General features: G+C 45.9%; 1 protein-coding gene across 7 annotated transcripts in view; it reads left to right on the forward strand.

Annotated features, from left to right (window-relative positions):
- LOC148017018 (RNA polymerase II degradation factor) overlaps window positions 1-22,512 on the forward strand; it is a 149,688-nt gene that overhangs the window by 29,275 nt on the left and 97,901 nt on the right. For all 7 annotated transcript variants that reach the window (XR_015687928.1, XR_015687930.1, XR_015687929.1 and 4 more), the window contains 2 exons: window positions 8,901-8,956; window positions 9,219-9,363. Coding sequence is in view for 3 of the 7 variants with exons in the window: in XM_087663289.1 (XP_087519415.1) it covers window positions 8,901-8,956; window positions 9,219-9,363 (201 nt within the window). In the remaining 4 variants the exon portion in view is untranslated. The remainder of the gene's footprint in view (window positions 1-8,900; window positions 8,957-9,218; window positions 9,364-22,512) is intronic.

Genomic DNA, 22,512 nt, shown 5'->3' on the forward strand with positions numbered 1-22,512 from the left:
ATGTTCTTCTCTTGATTTACTAAAGATCAAGATATCATCCAAGAAGACTACTACAAAATGTCCTAGATAGGGCCGTAAAACACTATTCATCAGCTTCATAAAGGTAGCTGGTGCATTAGTGAGACGAAAACGCATCACCAAAAAATCATAATGCCCGTATCTAGTACGAAATGCTGTTTTAGGAACATCTTGTGCCTTAATTCTTACTTGGTGATAGCCTGATCTTAAATTTATCTTTGTGAAGAATTTTGCCCCTTGTAATTGATCAGAAAGATCTTCCATTCTGGGCATAGGAAATTTATTCTTCACTGTTATTTTTTTAAGGGCTTTATAGTCAACACAAAGTCGCATAGAACCATCTTTTTTCTTTACTAATAAAATTGGCGAAGCCCAAGGTGAATTATTGGGTTGAATAAACCCTTTATCCAGGTAATCCTTAATTTGTCTTTCAACTTCTTGGTGCTGCGTTTCACTTAACTTATAAGGTGGTTTAGAAATAGGGCGAGTATCCTTATTTGTGTCAATTGGGTGATTTATATCACCCCTATCTGGTGGAAGGCCACTCGGTAAATCAGAAGGAAACACATCTTTAAATTCATCTAACAAACTGCTTAATTCATTATTTACATTCAACTCACAACCATAAAAAAATTGTTGCTTTATATTACAGAAAGTAAAAGTGTTTTGTACAGCAAGAGACCATAACATGTATACCTCACAAACTTCCTTCTTTATCAGCTTCTGAACTTCAGTAGAACACAGCAAAGGATTATCAGATACTTCATGTTCACCTTGAATAACAAAAGTCTTACCATCCCTTTCAAATTCCAGTGTATTATGATGATAACTACGTTTTAAGGATGGTTCCAATCCCCATAGCTCTCTCCCTAGAGCAATATCAGCTCTTTCCATGTTCATGATTTGGAAATCAAGTTTATCTTTATATTCTTGGATCTCAATTTCCAAATTGGATACCATTGTATCCCATATTTTATTATCTTGACCTTGCATCATACGAACAACATATTGATGCCCACTCTTTTGTTGGGGAAGTTGCAATTTTTTGACAAGTGCATAATTTATAAAATTATGTGTAGCAGAGTCATCAATCATGACTCTAACCCTCTTTCCAGCTATCAATCCATGCACTTTAACTAAATCATGTGGGCCAAAGGTAGGCTGCCACATAGAAGTTGACATACAACACTTGTGTTGCACATCCATGTGCAAGACCTCTAAAGATTTATACCTTTCATGTCTCTTTAATTCCAAGGTCTAGACTACATGGATTTGTTTTTCTTTTCCCTTGCCCTTGTCCTTATCCTTTGCTTTGTCTTCCCCCTTTTCCCTTTGAGGGCAATTCCAAGCAGCATGGTTAGGGGATAGGCAATTGAAAGACAGCTTTTTTTTTTTGGCTTATCAAAGTCATCTGGACTTAACTTTGGCCTTACATATTGTTTCTTTTTAAAAGGTTGTTTTTTACCCTTAAAAAATGACATTTTTCTTTTAAATTTGCCCACAAATTTTGAGGTTTCCAATTCCTTAGACTTGGGCTCCGTATCAGTGAGACTAGTGAGTGTACCTGGACGCATACTATCTCAATTGATTAATGCAAATTTAATTGCCTCTTCCAGCGTCTTAGGTGAACTCCTTTTTACTTTCTTTTTACAGGCTTTATCTAGTCCCCTAATGAATCCTCTTGTCTTTTGAAATTCATCTATTCCTTCCAATTTGAGGATTATCTCACGATATTCCTCCAGATATGTCAGCAGGGGTCTTTCCTTTTGTCTGACATAATCCCAATCTTCCCAATTTCTTTCCATTTCATTTTCAGGAAGGAATTCTTTCAAAAAGACGGATTCAAATTGAGCCCAAGTTTCAGGTATTTTATTTGCCTCCTTTAAAGTTCGCCACCATTTATACGCTTTGGGCCCCAAAGTCAAACTAGCCTCCAGTGCTTGGAAATGTGGTGTAGTATTTTTAAATTTATGTAAATCTTCCCATTTTTGGAGAAAATTAAAGATTGTATCTTTATTTCTATCTTTTTCTTCCTCGTGAAACTGAGGGGGTTTCATATCTTTTAGAACTGGATTATCCCTCAACTTGTGGTGGGGTTCCTTAGGATCTCGCATAGTCACATCTAAATCTTTTGATGAAGATGGGACATCCGAGGTTTCTATCTTATTTTTATCCCTTTCTAACAATAAAGTTAATGGAGATTTTATTTCAGTGAGTGTTTGAGTGAAAAATTCCATTTGAACCCCCTGAGCCTGTACACGAGCAGTAAGATCATCAAATTGTTCTCGTGTAGCAAAAACTTCTTCCCACTGTTCTTCTTGCATCTCTGATTCATGGGGCTACCATAGGGTGGTCCCCAGAACTAGAACCTTCCATTACTCCCTCTTTCCCTTTTTCTGCCATTAATACATTGGAATTGGAAAGCAAAGATAAGAAATTTGCATACAAAGTAAAGTACTTCCCTGGTTTTAATGGCAGGGCTAGTGTTGCTGGTTTTATTAATAAGCCCGAAGAGAAAGGAACAATTTTTGTCTTCCCGGACTAGACCAGTCACGCTGAAAATGAAGTTATTCGGCAGAAAACGGGACGATCACTTGAACCACGAATATGTCTTTTATATGTATGATGAATCTGACTAATTTCAGTCAGCTGGTGGCGATTTAAATGCTGGCTCAGTCGGGAGGAAACGATGCTACTACTGCTCCTTGAAGACAGCAGTGTGACGTGTATGGCCTGAATGCTATCTGGCGGTTTTCATCACGACTACAGTAGTCGTCTTCTTGTTTCGCCTCACAGCTCTGATGCTTTTCGTCACGGCTACCACAGTCGACTGTCGTCTCATGCTCTGCCTTACGCCTTTCCTCTGCCTGCTACGTGTCACACTTACGTGATGTGGCACAACCACGAGTTACAACTTCGTGTGGAAATCTTCGACGATTGACGGATGACGGGCGACGACCTTAATCGACTGACAGATGACGTGTCATGTCCGTCGAATCGTGTGGCTCTGATACCAATGTCAGGCGACTGTCAGGCTGCTCAGAAGAAGATGATGATGACTAGAGGAAGTAGTCTGATACAAAGATGAGCACGAGGTCCCTTCACCTCCCAGCCTTGCCTAGTTTATTGCTGGCCACACTCATCGTGATCCGATTGCCAGCCGTCAAACCTTGGTGAGTCCTACTATTCTTGGACTCTCTTTAATTCTAGGCTCCCCTAAACCCCGTTCGGGCGTCCAAGATGCCGGACAGTCATGCCTCGTGCATGTTTCCCTTAATTTACCTTATAAATATAACAATTATGTAGTGACCCCATGGGAGATATACTGTCACCACAGTACCTTGGATGGAAGCTAAATACATTTGAGATCTACTATACACAAGAGTTGTCCACAACTGGAGTGGAAGTGTTGAACCCCCCACACCCATGCAAGCTAAATACATTTGAGATCTACTAAATACAAGAGTTGTTCACAACTAGAGTGGAGCTGTTGAACCCCCCACTCCCACCCCCCACCCCATGGTAGATATCCTGTCAGCACAGTACCTTGGATACAAGCTAAATACATTTGAGATCTACTACATACAAGAGTTGTCCACAATTGGAGTGGAAGTGTTGAACCCTCCCCATTGCCCCACATCCCCTGTCCCCCCAGATGGCTTTCCTCCCTTGAGTATCAGGCAATACTCAAGATCCTTGATCTGCTAAACTTGACTGAGCTCAAACAAAAGTTGGCTTTAATTCAAAGGTATCTAGGTAGAGCTGCAACAACTGAGGATGGTTTGCCAAGTCATCCTCTTCCATCTATTTTGCATCCATTGGTGAATAATTCTGAAACTTCACAAAATATCTCTTGGAAATTTTACCTCTAATATTTCTTTTCTTATGTGCCAAGATTTGCTTAGGTAGTAAATTCTTATCCAACTCCTCAACCTCAGGCTAAATTTCAACTGACACATTCTTTGACACATCACCATGAAAAGGCCCCAACAAATTGGCATGAAAGGCATTGTATATCCGCCAATGTGGAGGTAATTTCAGACAATATGCCACATCATTGATCTTTTTCAACACTTGGAAGGGCCCATGGTATCTCATACTTAACTTCGGATACGACCTCTCTCTTTCTTTCATCTTTTTCAGCCTTGCCTTTCCAAAATGTAGCAATATATAATCGCCCTTTGCATACTGCAAAGCATGTTTATGGCGATCAATCGTCCTCTTTTACTTTTCTTGTGATCTCTCTAAAGTGCACACTTTATCTTTGCATAGGTTGCATTCAAGTTTTCCACATAATGGTCAGCCTCAAAGATCTTATCCTTAGTTTTCAAGATAGGTGGTACCTTCTTGCCATCCTCAACCTCCTCAAGTGGAGCTTTGCCAATGGAACTATGCACTTTATTGTTGTAACCAAACTTAAGCAATGCCAAATGCTGTTTCCACTATGCCTTGTGGTCTGAAATATAGCACCTCAAAAGATCTAACGTTGTGGAACTTGCTTCCTCAAACTGACCATCTGTTTGAAAGGATGATGAGAATTTCAGCGTGGTAGCCATATTCTCAAACAACCCCTATCAAAATAAACAGGTCATCCGAGGGTCTTGATCATTGATGATCAACTCTGGCATGCATGATACCTAAAGATGTGCTGTGAAAACAATCATGCCATATGATCAGTCCCTATTTTCTTTCTCACCAGAATGAAATGGGCGTGTTTGCTAAACTTGCAAATGTTAGTCTATATCCTATCATTCCTTGTAGGTGTTTTAGGAAGGTAAAAAATAAAGTCCATTGCAAGGCTTTGTCAAGGCCTATCTAGAATAGGCAAGGGCTGCAATAAGTCCAGCATCTTTTGCCTATCATGCTTTACCTTCTGACATATGATGCATGTTGTGACAAACTGCTCTACATCATGGCTCAAAGTTGGCTAGTAAAAGAAATGCTCCAGTCTTGACTGTTGCATCAATATCTCTATGTCATGCATACGAAGGAACATGGCTTTCCGTGATAACTCTAGGCCTTAATTGCTTCATCTTCTTACCATCAATATATACAATCTGAAAATAAAACATAGAGAGAAAAATTGCCCATCTCACATGTTTCTTTGAGAGCTTTGCCTTTGTCAAAAAGGACCTCGAAGTCTGATGATCTGTTTGCATTGTAAAATCAGCCCCCAACAAATAATGTTTCCATGTAGACAGTGCATGAATTACAGCCAAGAGCTCTTTCTCATAGATTTGCAAATTCTTCTCTACACTAAGGAGAATTCGGCTCTTATATGCCATAACTCGGCCATCCTGTATAACAACAGCCCCAATGTTGTTACCACATGCACCACACTGAACGATGAATGACTTCCTTGGGTCATGCAACACAAGCACATGATTTGAAGTCATCTTTTCCTTTAACTTTTCAAATGGTGAAAGTTTCACAGCTGTGCATTTGAATGGTGCATTCTTCTTTTGTAAAGAATGCAATGGAGATGCAATTTTACCAAACCCACGTATATACTTTTTGTAGTAAGAACACAAAGAGAAGCTGTGGATCTCATGTACATTTCTCAAAGGTGGCTATGTTCATATTGCTTCAACCTTTGTAGGGTCCATATGAATACCATCAGCCGATACAATATGTCCCAAAAAGTGAATTTCATGCAAAAAGAATTCACTTTTCTTGTCATTGATAACCAGGCTATGCTTGTATAGTTCATTAAACACAATGTCCAGGTGCTTTCTATGCTCTGTCTCATTCCTTGAGTAGACAATCATGTCATCAAAGAAAGTGCCCACAAATCCTCATTAACTAGATATCAGCCATTTGTAGCAGATTATAGCCGAATTTGGTGGATAGCTAATGAATTTTTGCAGTAAACCCTAATTGATAGCAGGAATTAGGGTTTACCAGCCACCTTTGGACTTGCGCCATCAGTTAGAGGCATTGTACACTGAAATCAGCACTTGAAATTTAAAGAATTTTGAGGGATTTCAAATGCTAGCCCATCTCATGTGTGAAGATGAAGGGGCAATTGGCCCGAATTGCTTGTTGATCGTTTTGTACAACAAGGGCTTTTGGATCAGCGGATTGCAAAATCTCAACTTTTACTTCATCCATTAGCAGTTCAAGGTAAAGAAATACCACAAGAGGCGCCAATTTTAGGGTCAACAAGGTGTCCAATGTCCGAGATAATGATGGTACTGTGTGCATTTAAGTTTTAATTCATTTGTAATTGCTGTAATTAGGTATTTGATCAGGTTTTATCACCCTATCCGAGAATGAAGGCTGGTTTCAAAAGACCAAAGAAATTTGCATCTTGTAGACTTAATTCTCCTTATGCCGTGTATAACGAACGTGTCGGATCTTACTATCAAGAACTCAGGAGGAGTCCTTGTCAAACTCGACTATGAGGCTTAAGTAGGCAACAACCCAAGCCCAACACATAAAGAACCTCCAACGTGTGGACACCACCGTGCCCATTTGGAATCAATTGCATATCACCCTTGTCTTGATAGGAATTGATGAAGTATCTCCAATCAAAATTTGCCCATGCAAAGGATGCATATGGACAATGCCATTGTGCACGATCCACTCACCAGGATGTGGGGCAATCATTGGTGTATTAGAAGTTGCGAGTGTAGAATCTTTGATCACCTCCAAATGAAGGAAAGTTGTTGATGAAGCAGCAACCACTGCTCTTAAGTGCTCATAGATTTGTCCTTGTGGTCCTTCTTGTCCTTATTGGAGGAATCTTTCGTCCAATGACCTGTCTTACGACATACATGGCAGGTAGACTGCTTGTCTTTCTTGGATTTCTCATCCTTTTTCTTGTCATTGTTTGTGTCCTTCATTTGGGAAGCTTTAACTTGTCAAAGCTTTCGTCTTTGGAGGGTTTTGACCTTTGAGCTACTCCTCTTGATCCAAGGCCATTGGAACCAACTCTTTCGACTTAAGGGTCTTTGTTTGCCTTGAAGCAATCAAGGCGAAGTAGAGAGCATTGAATCTAGGCAGTAATTGTGACGAGAGTTATTGCCATGTCTTCAGAAATGATCACCTTTCCAACATTTTGTGCCTGCATTTGCAATTGCCAAAGTTTGTTGACATGCTGTTGCATGGAAGTAGACTTCTTCGTGTTCAATGTGCGGCTCTACACCTCTAGAAACACTCGCTTCATCATTGTCATCCAATTGTAGAGCTGACCCAATTCTACCCATATTACCCAAGCGTTGGTTAGATGCTCGATGTGGGCTATTGTAGCCAGTGTGCATGAGAGAAATAGGAAAGAACGGATGCAAGCATTCAGTTTGTCCTAGGGTGCCTGTACCTTCTGCTTTCTCCAAATAAGAAAGTTTGCAAAGATCTTGGGCTGATGGACCGTCAATAGCCTCCGTCATGAGCTCTGCCGAATCATAAGACATCACCCACAAAATGTGGTAGTTCTCATCATCTAGCTTTTGGTCTAACACGGGGACCTTATTGGTCCTTAAAACGCCTGAAACTCTACATTGATTTCAAGTGATGCCCTTGAATAACTTGCATAAAACAATGGGGAGATCCCTCAAACTCCAAAAATGCAGCTTGTTAGGGCTTCCTCCACTCGTCCTGAACCTTCTTTAACTGTTGGAGGCAATTAAAAATCAAGATCTGCTGCAAAAGACTGAAAACACAGCCTTGTGTCGATGTGCCTCTTGCTTGCCCTTGAAAGCTGAAAACAAAGCCTTGGTATTGTGCTGAAGTCTCCTCTTTATGTCTGCCCATGATTAATCAGCCCGAGAGAGAGAGAGAGAGAGAGAGAGAGAGAGAGAGAGAGGGAGGGGTGGGTGTGCTGAAGGCTGCAGAAGATGAATGCTAAATAATGAAGACACATCTACAAAGGTTGTGAGACTGTGTGAGCCAGACAACTCTCATTCTGCACAGATGAAATCTTAATGAATATGACCAGGGGGGCAGGCTGGCAATAAATGACCAGAAAAAATGCCATAAATATGACCAGGTTGGCCAGGTTTTATTGTCTGATTGATTGCTGATCAGTCCGACTGCAGGAATAGAATAATAATATACAAAAAATGCTGCAATAACTGCCAAGCTGCCAAGTGGCAACCTGCTTGACTGCCCAAAACTGATCCATGACTGCTGGTGACTGCATGAAACCTGTCCGACCTGCTTCATTGAACTGCATGAGAACTCCCCTAATCTGTCCTGACACAGCTTGTGCCCATCCTGGAGATGACCAAACCTCTAACACCCCCTTACCCTAGTTGGTTTAGGTAGGCACAATGTTGGTATTTGTTGGGTGTCATCTAACATCTTAGTAGTGATAACATTTTCTTGAGCTTGGGTTAATACTTTCAATCACGATTTGGTGAAGTTGAGTATATTGTTTTGGCGGCTGGTAATGATGACAATGACTCTTGCTTTTCTCAAGAGCCAGCCCAGACATACTCCTTCCCGTGTTTTGGCAATAATTTGTGAAAGTGCCAGAAGCCATCTAGTAATTGAGTAGAGTTCTGTTTGGAGTATTGGAGTAATAAAAGAATGATTTCTATTGTTTGTTCCTTATGCTTCCTTTTTTTAAAGTTGGAGATAGAACTAGGACTGAATCAAAGTCTCAAAGAAAATTTTGTTGATGTGCTTTCAAACTTACATTTGGCTTCTGTTTTCTGCATACCAAAAATATTTCCCCTTCTTTTGTCTTCTGGCACTCTTTTCTGCACTATAGTCCCTATGACATTTGTCTTGACTCTTTTGTGTGGGCATCTCACTAAAATAGATTTGACTTCCATAATGGGAGATCTTTGTTGCTTTTTGGTGTATCTGTGATAATTTTTATTTTGATTGTGGTGGGAGAAGTGTGTTTTCTTAGTTTAATTTGAATCTTGATGGTGCAGGTATGGGCAAAAGATGGGTTGTTGCGTGAGCAGACTAATGAGCTTACTACATTGCGGTAAGCCTGGTGCACATATTCCTCAGGATTTCAATGAAGAAAGGTTCTGCTTTGCTGGCAAATATTTAACAGTCAATGTGGGATGAAAATGTGTTTCTGGTTACTGATTCAATCATAGAGATGAGGGGTCATGTATAGGATGGCTGAAGGCTTTGATAGTTATGATGGAAAGTTCAAGTTGAGAAACTTTTGTTGATATTTGCAGGCAATTTTGTTACTCACTTTGCCTGTTTTTAACTGCTTTGTCACCTTTCTTTTCTAGTCGAGAGTGCGACAACATATTGGCTGAGCAAAAGGCAGCTGTAGCACAGTTTGAAGGTGAGAGGGCCCAATTTTTGTCTCAACTCCAGGATCTTGGAGAGCAACTACGAGAGAAGGAACGACAACTGCAAGATGTGGATGAACAGGTTTGTTTTCAGTGCAATCCTTTGTTAACTGTATTCAGATTTTGCACAGATGACTTTTACAACGAGGCAGGGTATCAGTCTGCTTGGAATAATCCAAGGCCCTAGGGTTGGCTGATATCACAAGCCTGACAGATCATGTGGCTCCTGGGTGTGTTTATAGCACAGAAAATTTTGTGTGTGTTGATCCAACAGAGTTGCGACAATCTGACTGTCCCTGCCATTTTGAAAGGGCAACTTGTAGTAAAACACTGTTGCATGGATTCATGTAGAACCACATAACACGTACTGCTGTTCGTGTAGCAAACTCTTGGCTGGAATCTCCTCTTTGACAGGGATAGTCTGGACTATACAGCTTGGATGACTTGCAAAAAGGGGATTGTTAGTAAATTACATTTCATAGGGTGTCAGAGTCTGTTTATGCGCATTTTAGTTTTTATACTAGTGGCATTTAATGTTAGCCTACCTGATTTTTGGCACCAGATTTATGCTGGCAGACTCATCATTTGTTGGCATTATTTTCTGCCTATTTTATAAGCAGTCTCTCTCCTTAGTCAGTCACTCAGATGCTCATCCTACAGCACAACTACTTCCATCTGGAGAGGGGGAGATTGATGTGCATTGTTGTTGACTCATTGCCCATATCATTGTACTGTTCTCGAACGTGATATATGGATTCCATTTCCCGAGACTATTGTCTTTGAAATCTTGTGTTCTTGCAGTGTTCTTCTTTTCCTTTGTGTTCATTGCAGTCTATATTTGCAGTGTCTCTTTGCTTCCATTGCCCCACACTTTTCTGACATGGTATTAGAGCATGTTCCTCTTAGTTCTGGTGCTGCCTGCTGTTTTTAACTGTTGTTTTCAGGTCCGTTCATGCATAAACTGCTGCAACAACTTGCATTTTGTGTTGTCTACATCCAGGCAGGTTCAAGTGGCTGAGGAGACTGCTGGGTGGTAGTTTCCAGCAATCAGGCAGGGCCGTTTACAGCCCGCATTTTGCTGCTGCCCCCTGCATTTTGCTCCATTTGCAGTGGTTTTCATTAAGACAGTTGACATTTTGCTTGTTGATTTTACTGATTTGCAGCCATCTTTTTTTTTTTGCATATTTGCTCTTTGGTAGTTCGTGTTTTCAGCCTTGTTTGCGTGTTCAACCTGATTTCAACACTCTTAGGGGACAGATCACACGTGTTGGTAGTTGTGCTTTTGTCACTACACTCTGTTCACTTTTGTTTCTCTCTTCATTCTTTGAACTCTCTTGCTTGAACTTTTGGAACTTGTGGTGTTGGGCCGTGTCTCTGTAGGTGCCCATCTCTCTTCAACCTCTTCATTTGTTTCTTATCTTCTCTACACTCAATTTGAAATGGCACCTCCATTTTGCTCTATTGATGACAAGCTTAAGGGACCTAACCATCTTACTTGAAGTGCTGTCATGAAAGGTGGGTTTGTGCAAGGGGAAGGGGCTAGCTACCCCTCCTTTTGCTGCTTTGTAGTGTAGGTGATGTGGGCATCCCTCGTGACTCTTAAGTGCTAGAGAGGGAGAGAGAGAAGGTGGTGAGGTGGAGTCGGTGTGTCTCATTTATACAAGTATATACGTGCAAAGGATCTGGAGAGGAATTTCCCTGACACATTGATTGAAGTTTGGTATGTTTTGAAATCTTGGAGCTAGATTGATATCTTTTTTTTATTTTTGCAATTAAAGTGTGGCTAATTATATTACTTTAGAAAAACTTGAATACAAAGAAGTGCTCATGCTCAACAGACTAGCTGGAGCTAATGCAAAGCCATATATATATCAAGTATACAAGCCTCTTAGGGAGGTCTAGGGGGGATGGGGGCAAGAAGCCATGGAGGGGGGAGGGTGCATCATCATTTGGGGCTGCCTGCCTGCATCATGAAAAACAAGTCATGGCCGCCCCAAGTGCACATGAAATGAAAAGGGAGCTTTTAACGAGCTTAAGACTCGCCCTGCACCTGATCCCAACGGCCGTGGAGAGAGTGGATGATGGAGATCTAGAGCTTTGCCAGAGTCGCCTGTACTGAAAGCCTCTCTTTGCCAAAAACCTCCTGACATCGCGCCTTCCAAATGTGCCATTTAGTAAGACTCCCTACGATCTCCCATGCCTCAGAGCGGTCTGCTGTGGGCTCCAGTATCCGGCGGATGGGTAGAGCCTCCAAGCCCACCACTGTGCACGACCCGGCCTCGATAAAGAGTATCGTGTCTTGCATCCCAGCCTCATACAGAAGGTGACAGCCCTGACTGACTGTTTGCCAGTAGAAAGCTCCCCATGAGATACATCTGAGGCTGGATGCTATACGGCGGAGAACGCGGCATGCTCCTCTCCACATGACCTGCGCCGCCTCACACGACCAAAGGTAGTGCTTTGGAGTTTCTAGAAGCTGCTGTGTGTAGTGTTTACTATCCCCATCCTTCTACATCTCGGCTAACCAACTCCCCACCGCCAAGCCTCCATGTGCCAACAACCATAAGAAATACGACACCCTCTTCGGTCTCCAGCTGTCTCATAGGCAGCGCCAGAAAGTCCACTGGAAAGCATCAGTGATGCTGTGCTCCACCCAATACCTGCTACGTGAGGGCGCCCAATCCATCTTCTCCTACATCAGTACGTGTTTGCCAATCTTGGCTGTGTACTCCAGGAACCTTGGTGGCTTCTTGGCGATTGCAGTGGCTGGCCATAGCTACTCTCCCGGGTCCCACTCCAGCTCATCAAGTGGCCTGCCCTCCCATATCCAGAGGCACCACTCCCAGAGCTCCTTCGAGAACATATAAGGGTCTAGCCGCCATGTCTTCCCTTGGAGGCCAACTCCCGAATCCTCCTCCAAGAAAGGGCAACTATCCCCTCATCTTGTTGCTCTTTGTCAAGGACCAGACCCCCCCCCCCCTCTTGGATGGTGAAGAAAGTCCCATGTGGAGCGTCGTCCACTCTATCTGCCTCCTATAGGGGGATACTTGTTGGTGAAAACCTAGTGGTCCGTATCTCTTTGGGCTCTATCGGCTCTCGTATCAAGGGGGATCAAGCCAATCCTGAGGTATTGCTGCGTCAATCTCCCTTCTCCTCAACTCAACTCAACGTAGCTCCTCTTTGGTAACTTGATGCTCGTTGCAACACCTCTTGGTTCACCATCTTGTACACCTCCTACTACGTCCTGATGGTACGAGCCAGGCTGGCCTCCCAACCCACGCATTTGATGGTGGGGCGCTCACCAATCTATACCCCATCCCGATCTCTGACCTGGGGGTTCCAAATCACCGGTTGGCAGTCAATCTGTGAGAGTGCGCAGCGAAAGAAGAACACGAACACAGAGGAGAGGAGAGAGAAAGCAGAGAATGAAGGAAGAAAGTCTGCACTGACTGAGATGAATGCTGAATACACTGGAATGGACAGAACAGTCCCTGCACGCAGCCCGGAGCGTCAGTGAGGGAACCCGGACAGACTGGAAGCAGAGGCAGCACCAATGCCGGAGACGGAGACGGAGGGAGCAGTGCTGTACCTGCAGAGAGTGAATGCTGCACTGACTGGGGGGCTGCTATAAATAGCCCCCAGCCAGCAAACTGGCCGACCAGCCAAACTGGCCGACCTGGCCAGATTTGGCCGACCAGCCAGATCTGGCCGACTATGGCCAGATCTGGTCCGACTGACCAGAACTGGTCCGACTGCCCAGAAAAATGGGCAGTCAGGGCAAAAAACAGCCCAGTTTGGGCTGGAACAAACCCAGGACTGTATGCTGCCTAGAGCAGCCACAAAACTGTCTTGACAGAGCTCCTCTGTCTCCTGTCAGACTCTGACAGGAGCTCACAACCAGGAGATGACAGACTGAGACTGAAGAAGAGCAGGCTAACACCCCCTCTCAACTCCTGGGAGAGTCTGAAGACCCAAGAACCGCATGTGATGAAGCAAAGAAGCCTGAGGCAACGGCTTCGTAAAGAGATCAGCTGCATTGGCCGCCGTAGGACAATAGACCACCACCAGCTCCGAATCCACGATCCGCTCTCAAACATAGTGATACTGAACCTCAATGTGCTTCGTACGAGCATGAAACACCGGGTTCTTGGCCAGAGCAAGAGCACTCTGGTTATCCACGCGCAGCTCCGTAGGTCCGGTCTGGGAAAAGCCAATCTCCGCGAGTAAGCGACGGAGCCAAACTGCCTCCATAGCGGTCGAACATAGGGCCCGATACTCAGCCTCTGTAGAAGAAAGTGCCACAGTAGGCTGCTTCTTGCTGCTCCAAGAGACAGCACCAGATCCAAGGGTGAAAGCATAACCTGTAGTGGATCGTCGCGAATCCACATCACCTGCCCAATCAGAATCGCTCCATCCAGAAAGGGTAATCCCATCTCCATACATGATCCCAAAGGATCGAGTCCCCTGTAAAAGGCTTCTTCAATTTTGGTTATGGATTGTTGTCAACACAACTATTGATGATGGGATACCTAGTAGCAATTGCAACTTTGTTGAATTTTGGCTCTTTAAAGGGTGTTTGTTGAATATATGGAAGAGCAATGGCAATTGGTGGTAGTTATTGGTTCTTCTTTTAGCTTTCTTTTTATTCTTAAAGTTGCCACATTATGTTGAGGTAATTGTTGGTGGCTATAGTCGTGCCTTTTTCCTACATGGTTGGGGCTCTAATAACAACTTGAGATTGTAGAGGTTTTTTCCAAAATTGAGTAGTTAGGATATACAGTCTATGTTGAAGGAGTGTGGATCCAAAGAAAGTTCAAACAATAAAATATGGCATATCTCTAAGAGTTGTATGGAGTGAGATCCTTTCTTGGTTTAGCAATTTTATATAGAAAATTCGTCTAAAACTTTTTATTGATTGCCTTGCCTTTAACTATGTTGTTGTGTAAAAATATTGTTTTTCGATGGAGTCTTAGTTAGCCAAAAAAAGTCTTTTGACACCCTAAAATATATTTTGACCCATGCACCTATACTTCAATCGCCACATTCTTTCTAGTAGTGATGAGTGATGCTACTGGTTTAGAATAGGCTTAGTGCTAGTGCAAAATGGTCACGCCACAATCTATGAAAATTGAAAACTTAACCTTGAGAATAAAACTTTAGTATTTATGACAAAGAACTATTAGTTGTAGTGCACGCATTAGACATATGGAAACATTAACTTATGGGATCTGAAGTTCTTATAAAAAAAGAACAACAAGCCATCAATACTTATTGAACCAATCACTTATCTCTACTCACAATGTTTTTGGTGGGGTTTTTGAAAAAGATTTCAATAAAAGAATGTGGAATCCTGAATATATAGGCTAAGGTATCCACCTACATCCTTGACCCTTATTTCACACCTAAGCATGCACTTTCACACACACAATGTGTGTTCACACACCAATCACCTTCCACTTCCATAGACGCAGAACCAACTCCCAAGTCTAATTACGCTTGATTGCATCAAACTCCTCCTACATAGCACAGCGCCAAACATCCTATGTAAGAGTCCCATCAACTGTAGTAGATTCATGATCTTGAAGAATTTGTGATATAAGAGCATAGTTCACATAAGAGTGAACTATCCCGTTGGGTCTCAATCCTAGCTTATCTATGTGGGGGCGAAGGGGTCACAGGAAAGCAACACATGCAAGGCCGCCTGCCAGTGATCCTGGGTAGGAGTCTGCATAAAGGAAGACAATAAAGCCACCACAAAAGAGATATCCGGCCGAGTGTGAAGCAGCCAGATAAGAGAGCCGACTAGGCACCTGTAACGGGTGGGATCGACGTGGACCTGTAGAAGAAGCACGAAAGTGAGTAACACCTGAATCCTGCATGAGCCGGCGATACCATAAAGGAATCCTGGATAAGTCATGACTCATGGACTCTAGAGACTAGAGTTATGATACCTTAGGAGTCAGACGAAGGCACATCCACCAAAGGGGAAAGGGAAGCCGAAGGAGGAGGAATAGGAGGGTTGCTAAGAGGCATCCTGGAAGGAAGTGAAGGGAGAGAAGGTGGGGGGGGTCCGTCGATGATGAAGAAACATCTGAAATAGAACCATCAATCGGATCCTCAGAGGCCGAAGCCTCATCAAAGATCACATCCCTGCTCACCTCAACCTGCCGCGTCGTCGGGTCGTAGAGCCGATATCCCTTCGTGGTCGTACTATAACCAACGAAGATAAGCTTTCTCGACTTAGAGTCGAACTTCGTCTTTCTCTTCTTCTTGTCCACATGGACAAAAGCATCGCACCCAAAGATGCGAAAATGGGACACGGAAGGCTTCTTCCCAAAGAAAGCCTCATATGGAGTCATGTCCTGTAACGCCAAAGTCGGAGAGCGGTTGCGTATATGCACCGCTGTAGCCACCGCCTCACCCCAAAGGAAATGAGGAAGACTCCTATGCTCCAGCATAGATCGGGCCATCTCAATCATGGTCCGATTCGCACGCTCCACCACACCATTCTCGGATGGTGTGTTCGGATGGGAATACTCCACCCGAATACCATGATCCCTGCAAAACTGAGAGAAAAGGTGAGAAGTGAACTCTCCACCGTGATCAGCTCGAACACCACGAACCTTGGAAGTTGTTTGGGTCTCCACAAACACCTGCCACTCACAGAAACGGGAGTACGCCTCGCTCTTGTACTCCAAGAAATAAGGCCACACATAACGACTAAAGTCGTCCACAATCAGCATCAAATACTTGGCCTTCCCAAGGGAGGCCGTGCCCATAGGTCCGCAAAGGTCGGTATGAACCAACTCAAGCGGAGAAATAGCCCGCCTAGAAGCAACCTGCGGGTGAGGCTGCCGGTGCTGCTTGCCCCTCAAGCAGCTAGGGCACAAAGTGTGAAGAGGAGGGAAATCAGGAAGTCCCTCCACCATCTTCCTCCTAGAAGCCCGGCGAAGAGAATCGAGGTTCAAATGACCATACCGAGCATGCCAGAGCAGCCCAAGCTCATGGGAAGTCCGCGCAGCCAAGGCTGTGAGCGTATAAAGCCCACCCTCCTGTGTACCTGTCCAAAGAGCATCACCTGTAGAAGCATCCTCCATTGTGACTGCATCCTGTGTAAAAATGACTCGGGTACCTAACTGAGTAAGACCATGCACAGATAAGAGGTTAAAACCCAAATCAGGCACATAGAGAACTTTGGCGGAGGAAGACCGCCTGTCAGAAAACATAGGTAAAGTCCCCACTCCTCGAACAAGAACTGTAGAATTGTCACCAATGGTGACTGTACCCCCTCTGGAACTAAGATCCTGAAGCCAATCCTGACGGAAGGTCATGTGTGAAGATGCTCCACCGTCGACCAGCCAAGGCTTCTCCTGTGTGGTAGAAGCTAGGGCAGTGTCTTCCTCAACAAAGAGATGCACAAACGCAGATTCTGTTGTGGTTGGGGCCGCCTTCGAGTCCTTCTCCTTAGGCTTCAAATGGGGATACTTCTGCCAACACTTCTCTCGGGATGAGTGCCCTTCCCACAATGGGGACACTTGGGCTTCTTCTCCTTCGCATCCTTCTTGTCCTCCTCCTTCTTGTCCTTGGCCTTCTCCTTCTTTTGTTTCTTCTTCTTGGCACCACCTGTGCCAGCCGTAAATGCCTTGGTGGAGCCACTGGCTCCCACCTCTTTGAGTCGCTCGTCATGCTCCAGGACAAGCGGGGAAAGCTCCTCCCATAGGAGAGTCTCACGGGTCCTCGAAGTGATGAGGCTGGTGTAAAAGACATCATAACGGGGTGATGGCAGCTGAGTCAACAGAATCATCGCCATATCCTCAGACGATATCAAACGACCAAGAGAGGCTAGCTCGCCTCGCATATCCTCCATCTTCGTGATGTGCTCCTTCATAGAAGAAGAACCATCAAGACTGAGCATCCGCAACTTCTTCTCCAGGGAAATCTTGTGGGCAAATGTCTTGTGCTGATATAAAGACGCAAGCTTTGTCCATACTTCCGCCGCGGTCTTTAACCTGTGAACATGTACAAGAACAGAATCATGGAGACTCATAAAAAGAAAGGAACGGGCTCGAGAATTGAGCCTATCCCATAAGGCTGCACGGTCCATAGAGGTGCCATCGGACGAATCCACGGGGGGTCGGTCGATGGGCGAAGAAACAAGCTCCCACAGATCAAAGGTATCAAGGATGCAAGCCACCTTGCATGACCATAGGGAGTAGTTGGAACCATCCAACTTGTCTTCCTTCGGAAAGGAAGGGAGAATCGGCACCTGGATAGAGGGAATCAAGGAAGGCATCCGCACATCTGATGCAGTCTTCACTGAAGAAACCTTCGCAGTAGATGGAACCCTCTGAGATGCATGGACTGAAGAAGGACGAGTGCGAGGAGGGTCTGCCCGATGTCGAACTTCACGATAATCCCGCCTCCGCTCAGAGGAATGATGAGAAAGAAGCTCATCCTCTGAGTCTTCAAAGCCTGAAAACTGGTAAGACATCTTCCAATCTGCAAAATACCAAAGAAAGTTGTGCCGCTGACGAAATAGGACCAGCAATGTGGTCACCAACCACCAAGACGCAGGCAGAGAGAGCCTACAAACACCTGGATCTGCAAAACGCAAATAGATCTGATGTCGATCACCAGAAAAGAGACCACCAGCACCAGAAAACAGCCCGCACAGAGGTCGCCAGCAGGAAAGGAGCAGCCTGGGGTGGAAGCGACCTGCAGAGCAGCAAAACGCAGCCTGTAGGGAGGTCGCCCTGCAGCAGGAGAGGTCGCCTGGCAGCAAACGCAGGGTTGCTGCGTCGCTAGATGACGTGGCAGCCCCTGTGAACAGCAAACGTAGGCTGTAGAGCCTCTTGATGCAGTCGCCTGGCTGGGATGGACCTGTTGGCAGCCGTCTGAAGCAATCGCCTGGCTGTTGTGGATCTGTTGGCAGCAGCAGTAAGGTATTTCTCTCCTGAAGGTCGTCCTCCGTGCTCTCAATCAGGCGATGATACCATGTGAGAGTGCGCAGCGAAAGAAGAACACGAACACAGAGGAGAGGAGTGAGAAAGCAGAGAATGAAGGAAGAAAGTCTGCACTGACTGAGATGAATGCTGAATACACTGGAATGGACAGAACAGTCCCTGCACGCAGCCCGGAGCGTCAGTGAGGGAACCAGGACAGACTGGAAGCAGAGGCAGCACCAATGCCGGAGACGGAGACGGAGGGAGCAGTGCTGTACCTGCAGAGAGTGAATGCTGGACTGACTGGGGGGGCTGCTATAAATAGCCCCCAGCCAGCAAACTGGCCGACCAGCCAAACTGGCCGACCTGGCCAGATTTGGCCGACCAGCCAGATCTGGCCGACTATGGCCAGATCTGGCCGACTATGGCCAGATCTGGTCCGACTGACCAGAACTGGTCCGACTGCCCAGAAAAATGGGCAGTCAGGGCAAAAAACAGCCCAGTTTGGGCTGGAACAAACCCAGGACTGTATGCTGCCTAGAGCAGCCACAAAACTGTCCTGACAGAGCTCCTCTGTCTCCTGTCAGACTCTGACAGGAGCTCACAACTAGGAGATGACAGACTGAGACTGAAGAAGAGCAGGCTAACACAATCTCCTCCTGGCAGCTTGGGGAGGTTTGAATTAGGGCCTTACGGAGGCCCTGCCACACAGGAAGTATGTTGCGTAGGAAGGAGGATTTGGGGGACGTGATATGGGCCGTCGTGAAGATCCATCTCAAGGACGGCCTCCAATCACCGTCAAGCCTCGGTCTACACTCATGGACACCTTCCTACAATAGGACCTTCTAGGTTTGCCCGCCAGGTGTGACCTCCAGGTGTGAGATCGTAGAGTACTAGCTTGCCCAAAAGAGCGAGGCTCTTATACTCTGGGTCTATGATCCCAAGCCCTCCCTCTGATCGATGCCGGATGATGGTCGTCCATGCCACCTTGGCCCGGGAGTCCTTGGAATTGTTTGACCCGGCGTAGAGGAAATTCCGCACTAGGCGGCGAAGCTGAACTACACAGGACGAGGAGAAGCACCAACATGAGGCGATGTACCAAGTGGTCGCTAGGACGACCTGGTTAACCACCAGGTCTTGGTCCGCTAGGAAAATGCGAGCAGTCCTCCAGTAGGTCAGCTTCCTCCAAATAGAGTTGAGGACTGGATGAATCTGCTGGGTGGGAGTGATGTTGAGTCCCACTTAGAACTCTAGGTAACTGACAGTCTTCTGTCCATTGGACACCCATCTAAATTCCAAGTAGACGCCCCACTCCGTACTAGAGTCCGGGTCTGTAAGGAAACCAACCGACTTTTGCCAATTGATTTTCGCTCCCGCTGTAATGCAAAACACCTCGAGGGCTAGTCTCACTCTCTCCAGCATCAACTCATCGTCCTCTATGTAAAGTGCTGTAGGTTGTATCATTTGCATACTCTTGAGTCTAATAGCTCCGTCTTCTCTCACCAGAAGTCGGAGGCCACATAACCCGCTCACACGTGACCTGAGGAAGTGAGACATTGCCTCTGCAAAGAGTAGGAACAGATACGGGGCAAGAGGGCAGCTCCGTCGGACCGATCTCTCTAGTCGAAACTCCTCCCCTCGCCTTTCACCATGAGAACCTTGTTGATAGCCGATCTACAAAGTGTAGAGACCGCGTGGATCCATGCCTGGGGGAAGTTGAACCTCACCATGGTGCCCTCTAAGAAGTCCCAATCCACCTTGTCATAGGCTTTCTTGAAGTCCAGGAGTAGTACCACCAATCCCTGACCACTGTGTTGGGACCACTCTGTCCCCTCAAAGAAGGTGAAGACATTGTCCAGGATGCTCCTATCTTGGACAAAGCCTGTCTGTGTGTCATGAATGTTGTCTGGAAGCATAGGGAGGAGTCGCCTACGAATCAACTTTGCCAGTGCCTTATAGGCCATTGACAACAGGGTGATCAGTCTCCATTGGGATAGCTTCAACCGATCTCCCCCTTTGGGGAGGAGACGGATAAGACCTACCGATAGACTCCCTGGCATTCGTCTTGAGCTGAAGATCTCCTAGAAGGCCAGCAGTAAGGGGTCCTTCACCACCTCCCAGTAGGTAGTGAAGAAGGCCTTAGAGAGTCCATCCTCTCTTGAGTATTTTTGCGCGTCCTGTGTATGGAGAGCCTCCTCTAGTTCCTTCTCTATGAAGGGGGCTAGGAGGGAGCGTCCCATCTCTTTTGTGACGAGGGACGGGATGTGATCCTAGACCTGTTGCCTACATCCTTGTCCTCTTGTTGAGGCTGTCTCTTGCTGGAAAAGATATCGGTAGTAGTCGGTGCAATCCCCATCACCTCGTCTGGGCTAGAGCAAATCCTCCCATATTGATCCTGAAGGCTGTGTATCTACTCTCCTGAGGTGCAGGGTTGGTGCACTTGGAAAAAATCCTTGCACATCGTGTCTCGATTCCGTGCCTAGAAGGTTGCCGAGGTGCAGATCGAGAACTCTGAGTGCTTGCCCTCTAGGCTGGCGATGGCTGCTCATGCGCGCACCTCTTGTGCATAGAGGATGGGATCCCATGGTGCCTCCTATAATAATCTTTGCATGGTTGCTAGGTCTCGCTAGAGTGCTCTCTCCTCCGAGCTGTGCTACTTGACCTGTAGGATTGCCTCCTGGTAGATACTGCTCGACTCGGCTAGGACCTCTACAACCTCCTCTGCCATCCGGTCCCTTCTGTACCACTCCCTAGTTCAAATCTGCTCAATTTGTCTCTTCACCTCCTTCCTCTTGTAGATTGAGTCAGGGATCCGACAGAATCGTGTGTATAGGGTAGATGTTGGGGGATCAGGTGTTAGGAGAACCAGGCAGGGATTGGACAATGTGGTGCCAGCCAACTGCTCCATCTAGCCTCCACGAGAGCATCTCCACTCTCCCACATAAAACCTATCTAGCTACTCTAGCAAGACTCAGCCTAGCCACCTGTCTCCCCAAGAGAAGTTCATCGACCTCTCCCTTTTGTGGAAAGCTGGGTCTCTCCAAGCACTGCGTACTTGTACTGCCAGTAGGAAGACCTCCCATGCCTCCTGCTCCTCCTGAGCCATGCCCTGGTAGTTTCTGCCTCTGCCTTGTTGATCCTCTAAGGGCTCCAAGTTGTTGAAGTCTCCCCCAACAATCGAGGAGTCCACCTATTGGAGTCTTGCTACGATCTCCACCCAGAACTTGCTGCGTGCCCTAGCCTTAGTAGGGGAATAGACATTGAGGACTCCAAGGCATGAGTCCTCCTCAATATCCAATTTGATCCATAGAACCCTCCCTACCACAATCCTCCCGTGGTCCTGTACACAAGCGGTGAGGCTCGGGCCAATAGAGGTGCATACGCCTCCACTCCTGCTGTGGGTACCGATGGTGCGCTCCTAGTAAGTGTGTGAACTACCTGGGAGTACCTTCTCTACCCGCTAGGCCTGGGCGAGAGTGAGCTTATGCTCCTGTAAAAGTAAGATGTCGATCCGGCAAGGGCATGTTGCAACTCGTGCTGAACAATCAACTTTGTGAAACCATGTGCTCCAGAATAGTGTAGGCTGCTCACATTCCAGGATGCAAGATGTAAACTCATAGGGAAACTTGTGATTGACTGAACAAGCATCTGTTCGGTGTGAAAGCTGCTGACGAAGAAGAGGAGGTATGGAGCATGCAGATATGCTTTCTTGCCGGCCTAGATGGTGAACTCCATTCACCCATGATAGCCCTCAGGTGGCCATGGGGGTGATGGATGCACTTGGTGGTACCACCGGGGCATCTATCAGCCAGGTTGAAAAGAGGTGAGACTCTGTACACTAGTAGAAACAGGTCGCTTGTGCCAGGGGTCACTTGATCACATCCATTGGAACTCTTCATTGTGGAGGGGGTCGAAAGATAATTCTCAGATGTGGGACCTCGGCCCTAGCCCACCAGTTAATGTCCATCATGCAACCTGGCCGCTGCTAGGAAAAAAGTGCCAGTTCTTCTCTTCCCATCCACTAGGAGATGTGGTCTGCCATCTTGCTCTTCACCTTCTCCTCCATCTGTGTCATCGTCCAGTCTCCTGTATGAGAGCTCTGAGGAAGAAAGCATAGTTTGGTCCATCCGGTGGTGCTAGTAGAAGAACCTTGACACTCCTTGACTTGCGTACCACGAAGATTCCCACCTCTAGGGGTAGTGGGAACTCTTCGCGCTGTGCAACTCTCAAGTAAGACCACGGCCCACTGCAAAAAAACTCTTGTGGTAGCAACTGCACATATCTCGGGA

Source organism: Lygodium microphyllum, chromosome 22 (genome assembly GCF_053477565.2).
Source record: "Lygodium microphyllum isolate KBCC chromosome 22, Lygodium_microphyllum_v1.1.10, whole genome shotgun sequence".
In the NCBI taxonomy this organism is placed as follows: domain Eukaryota; kingdom Viridiplantae; phylum Streptophyta; class Polypodiopsida; order Schizaeales; family Lygodiaceae; genus Lygodium; species Lygodium microphyllum.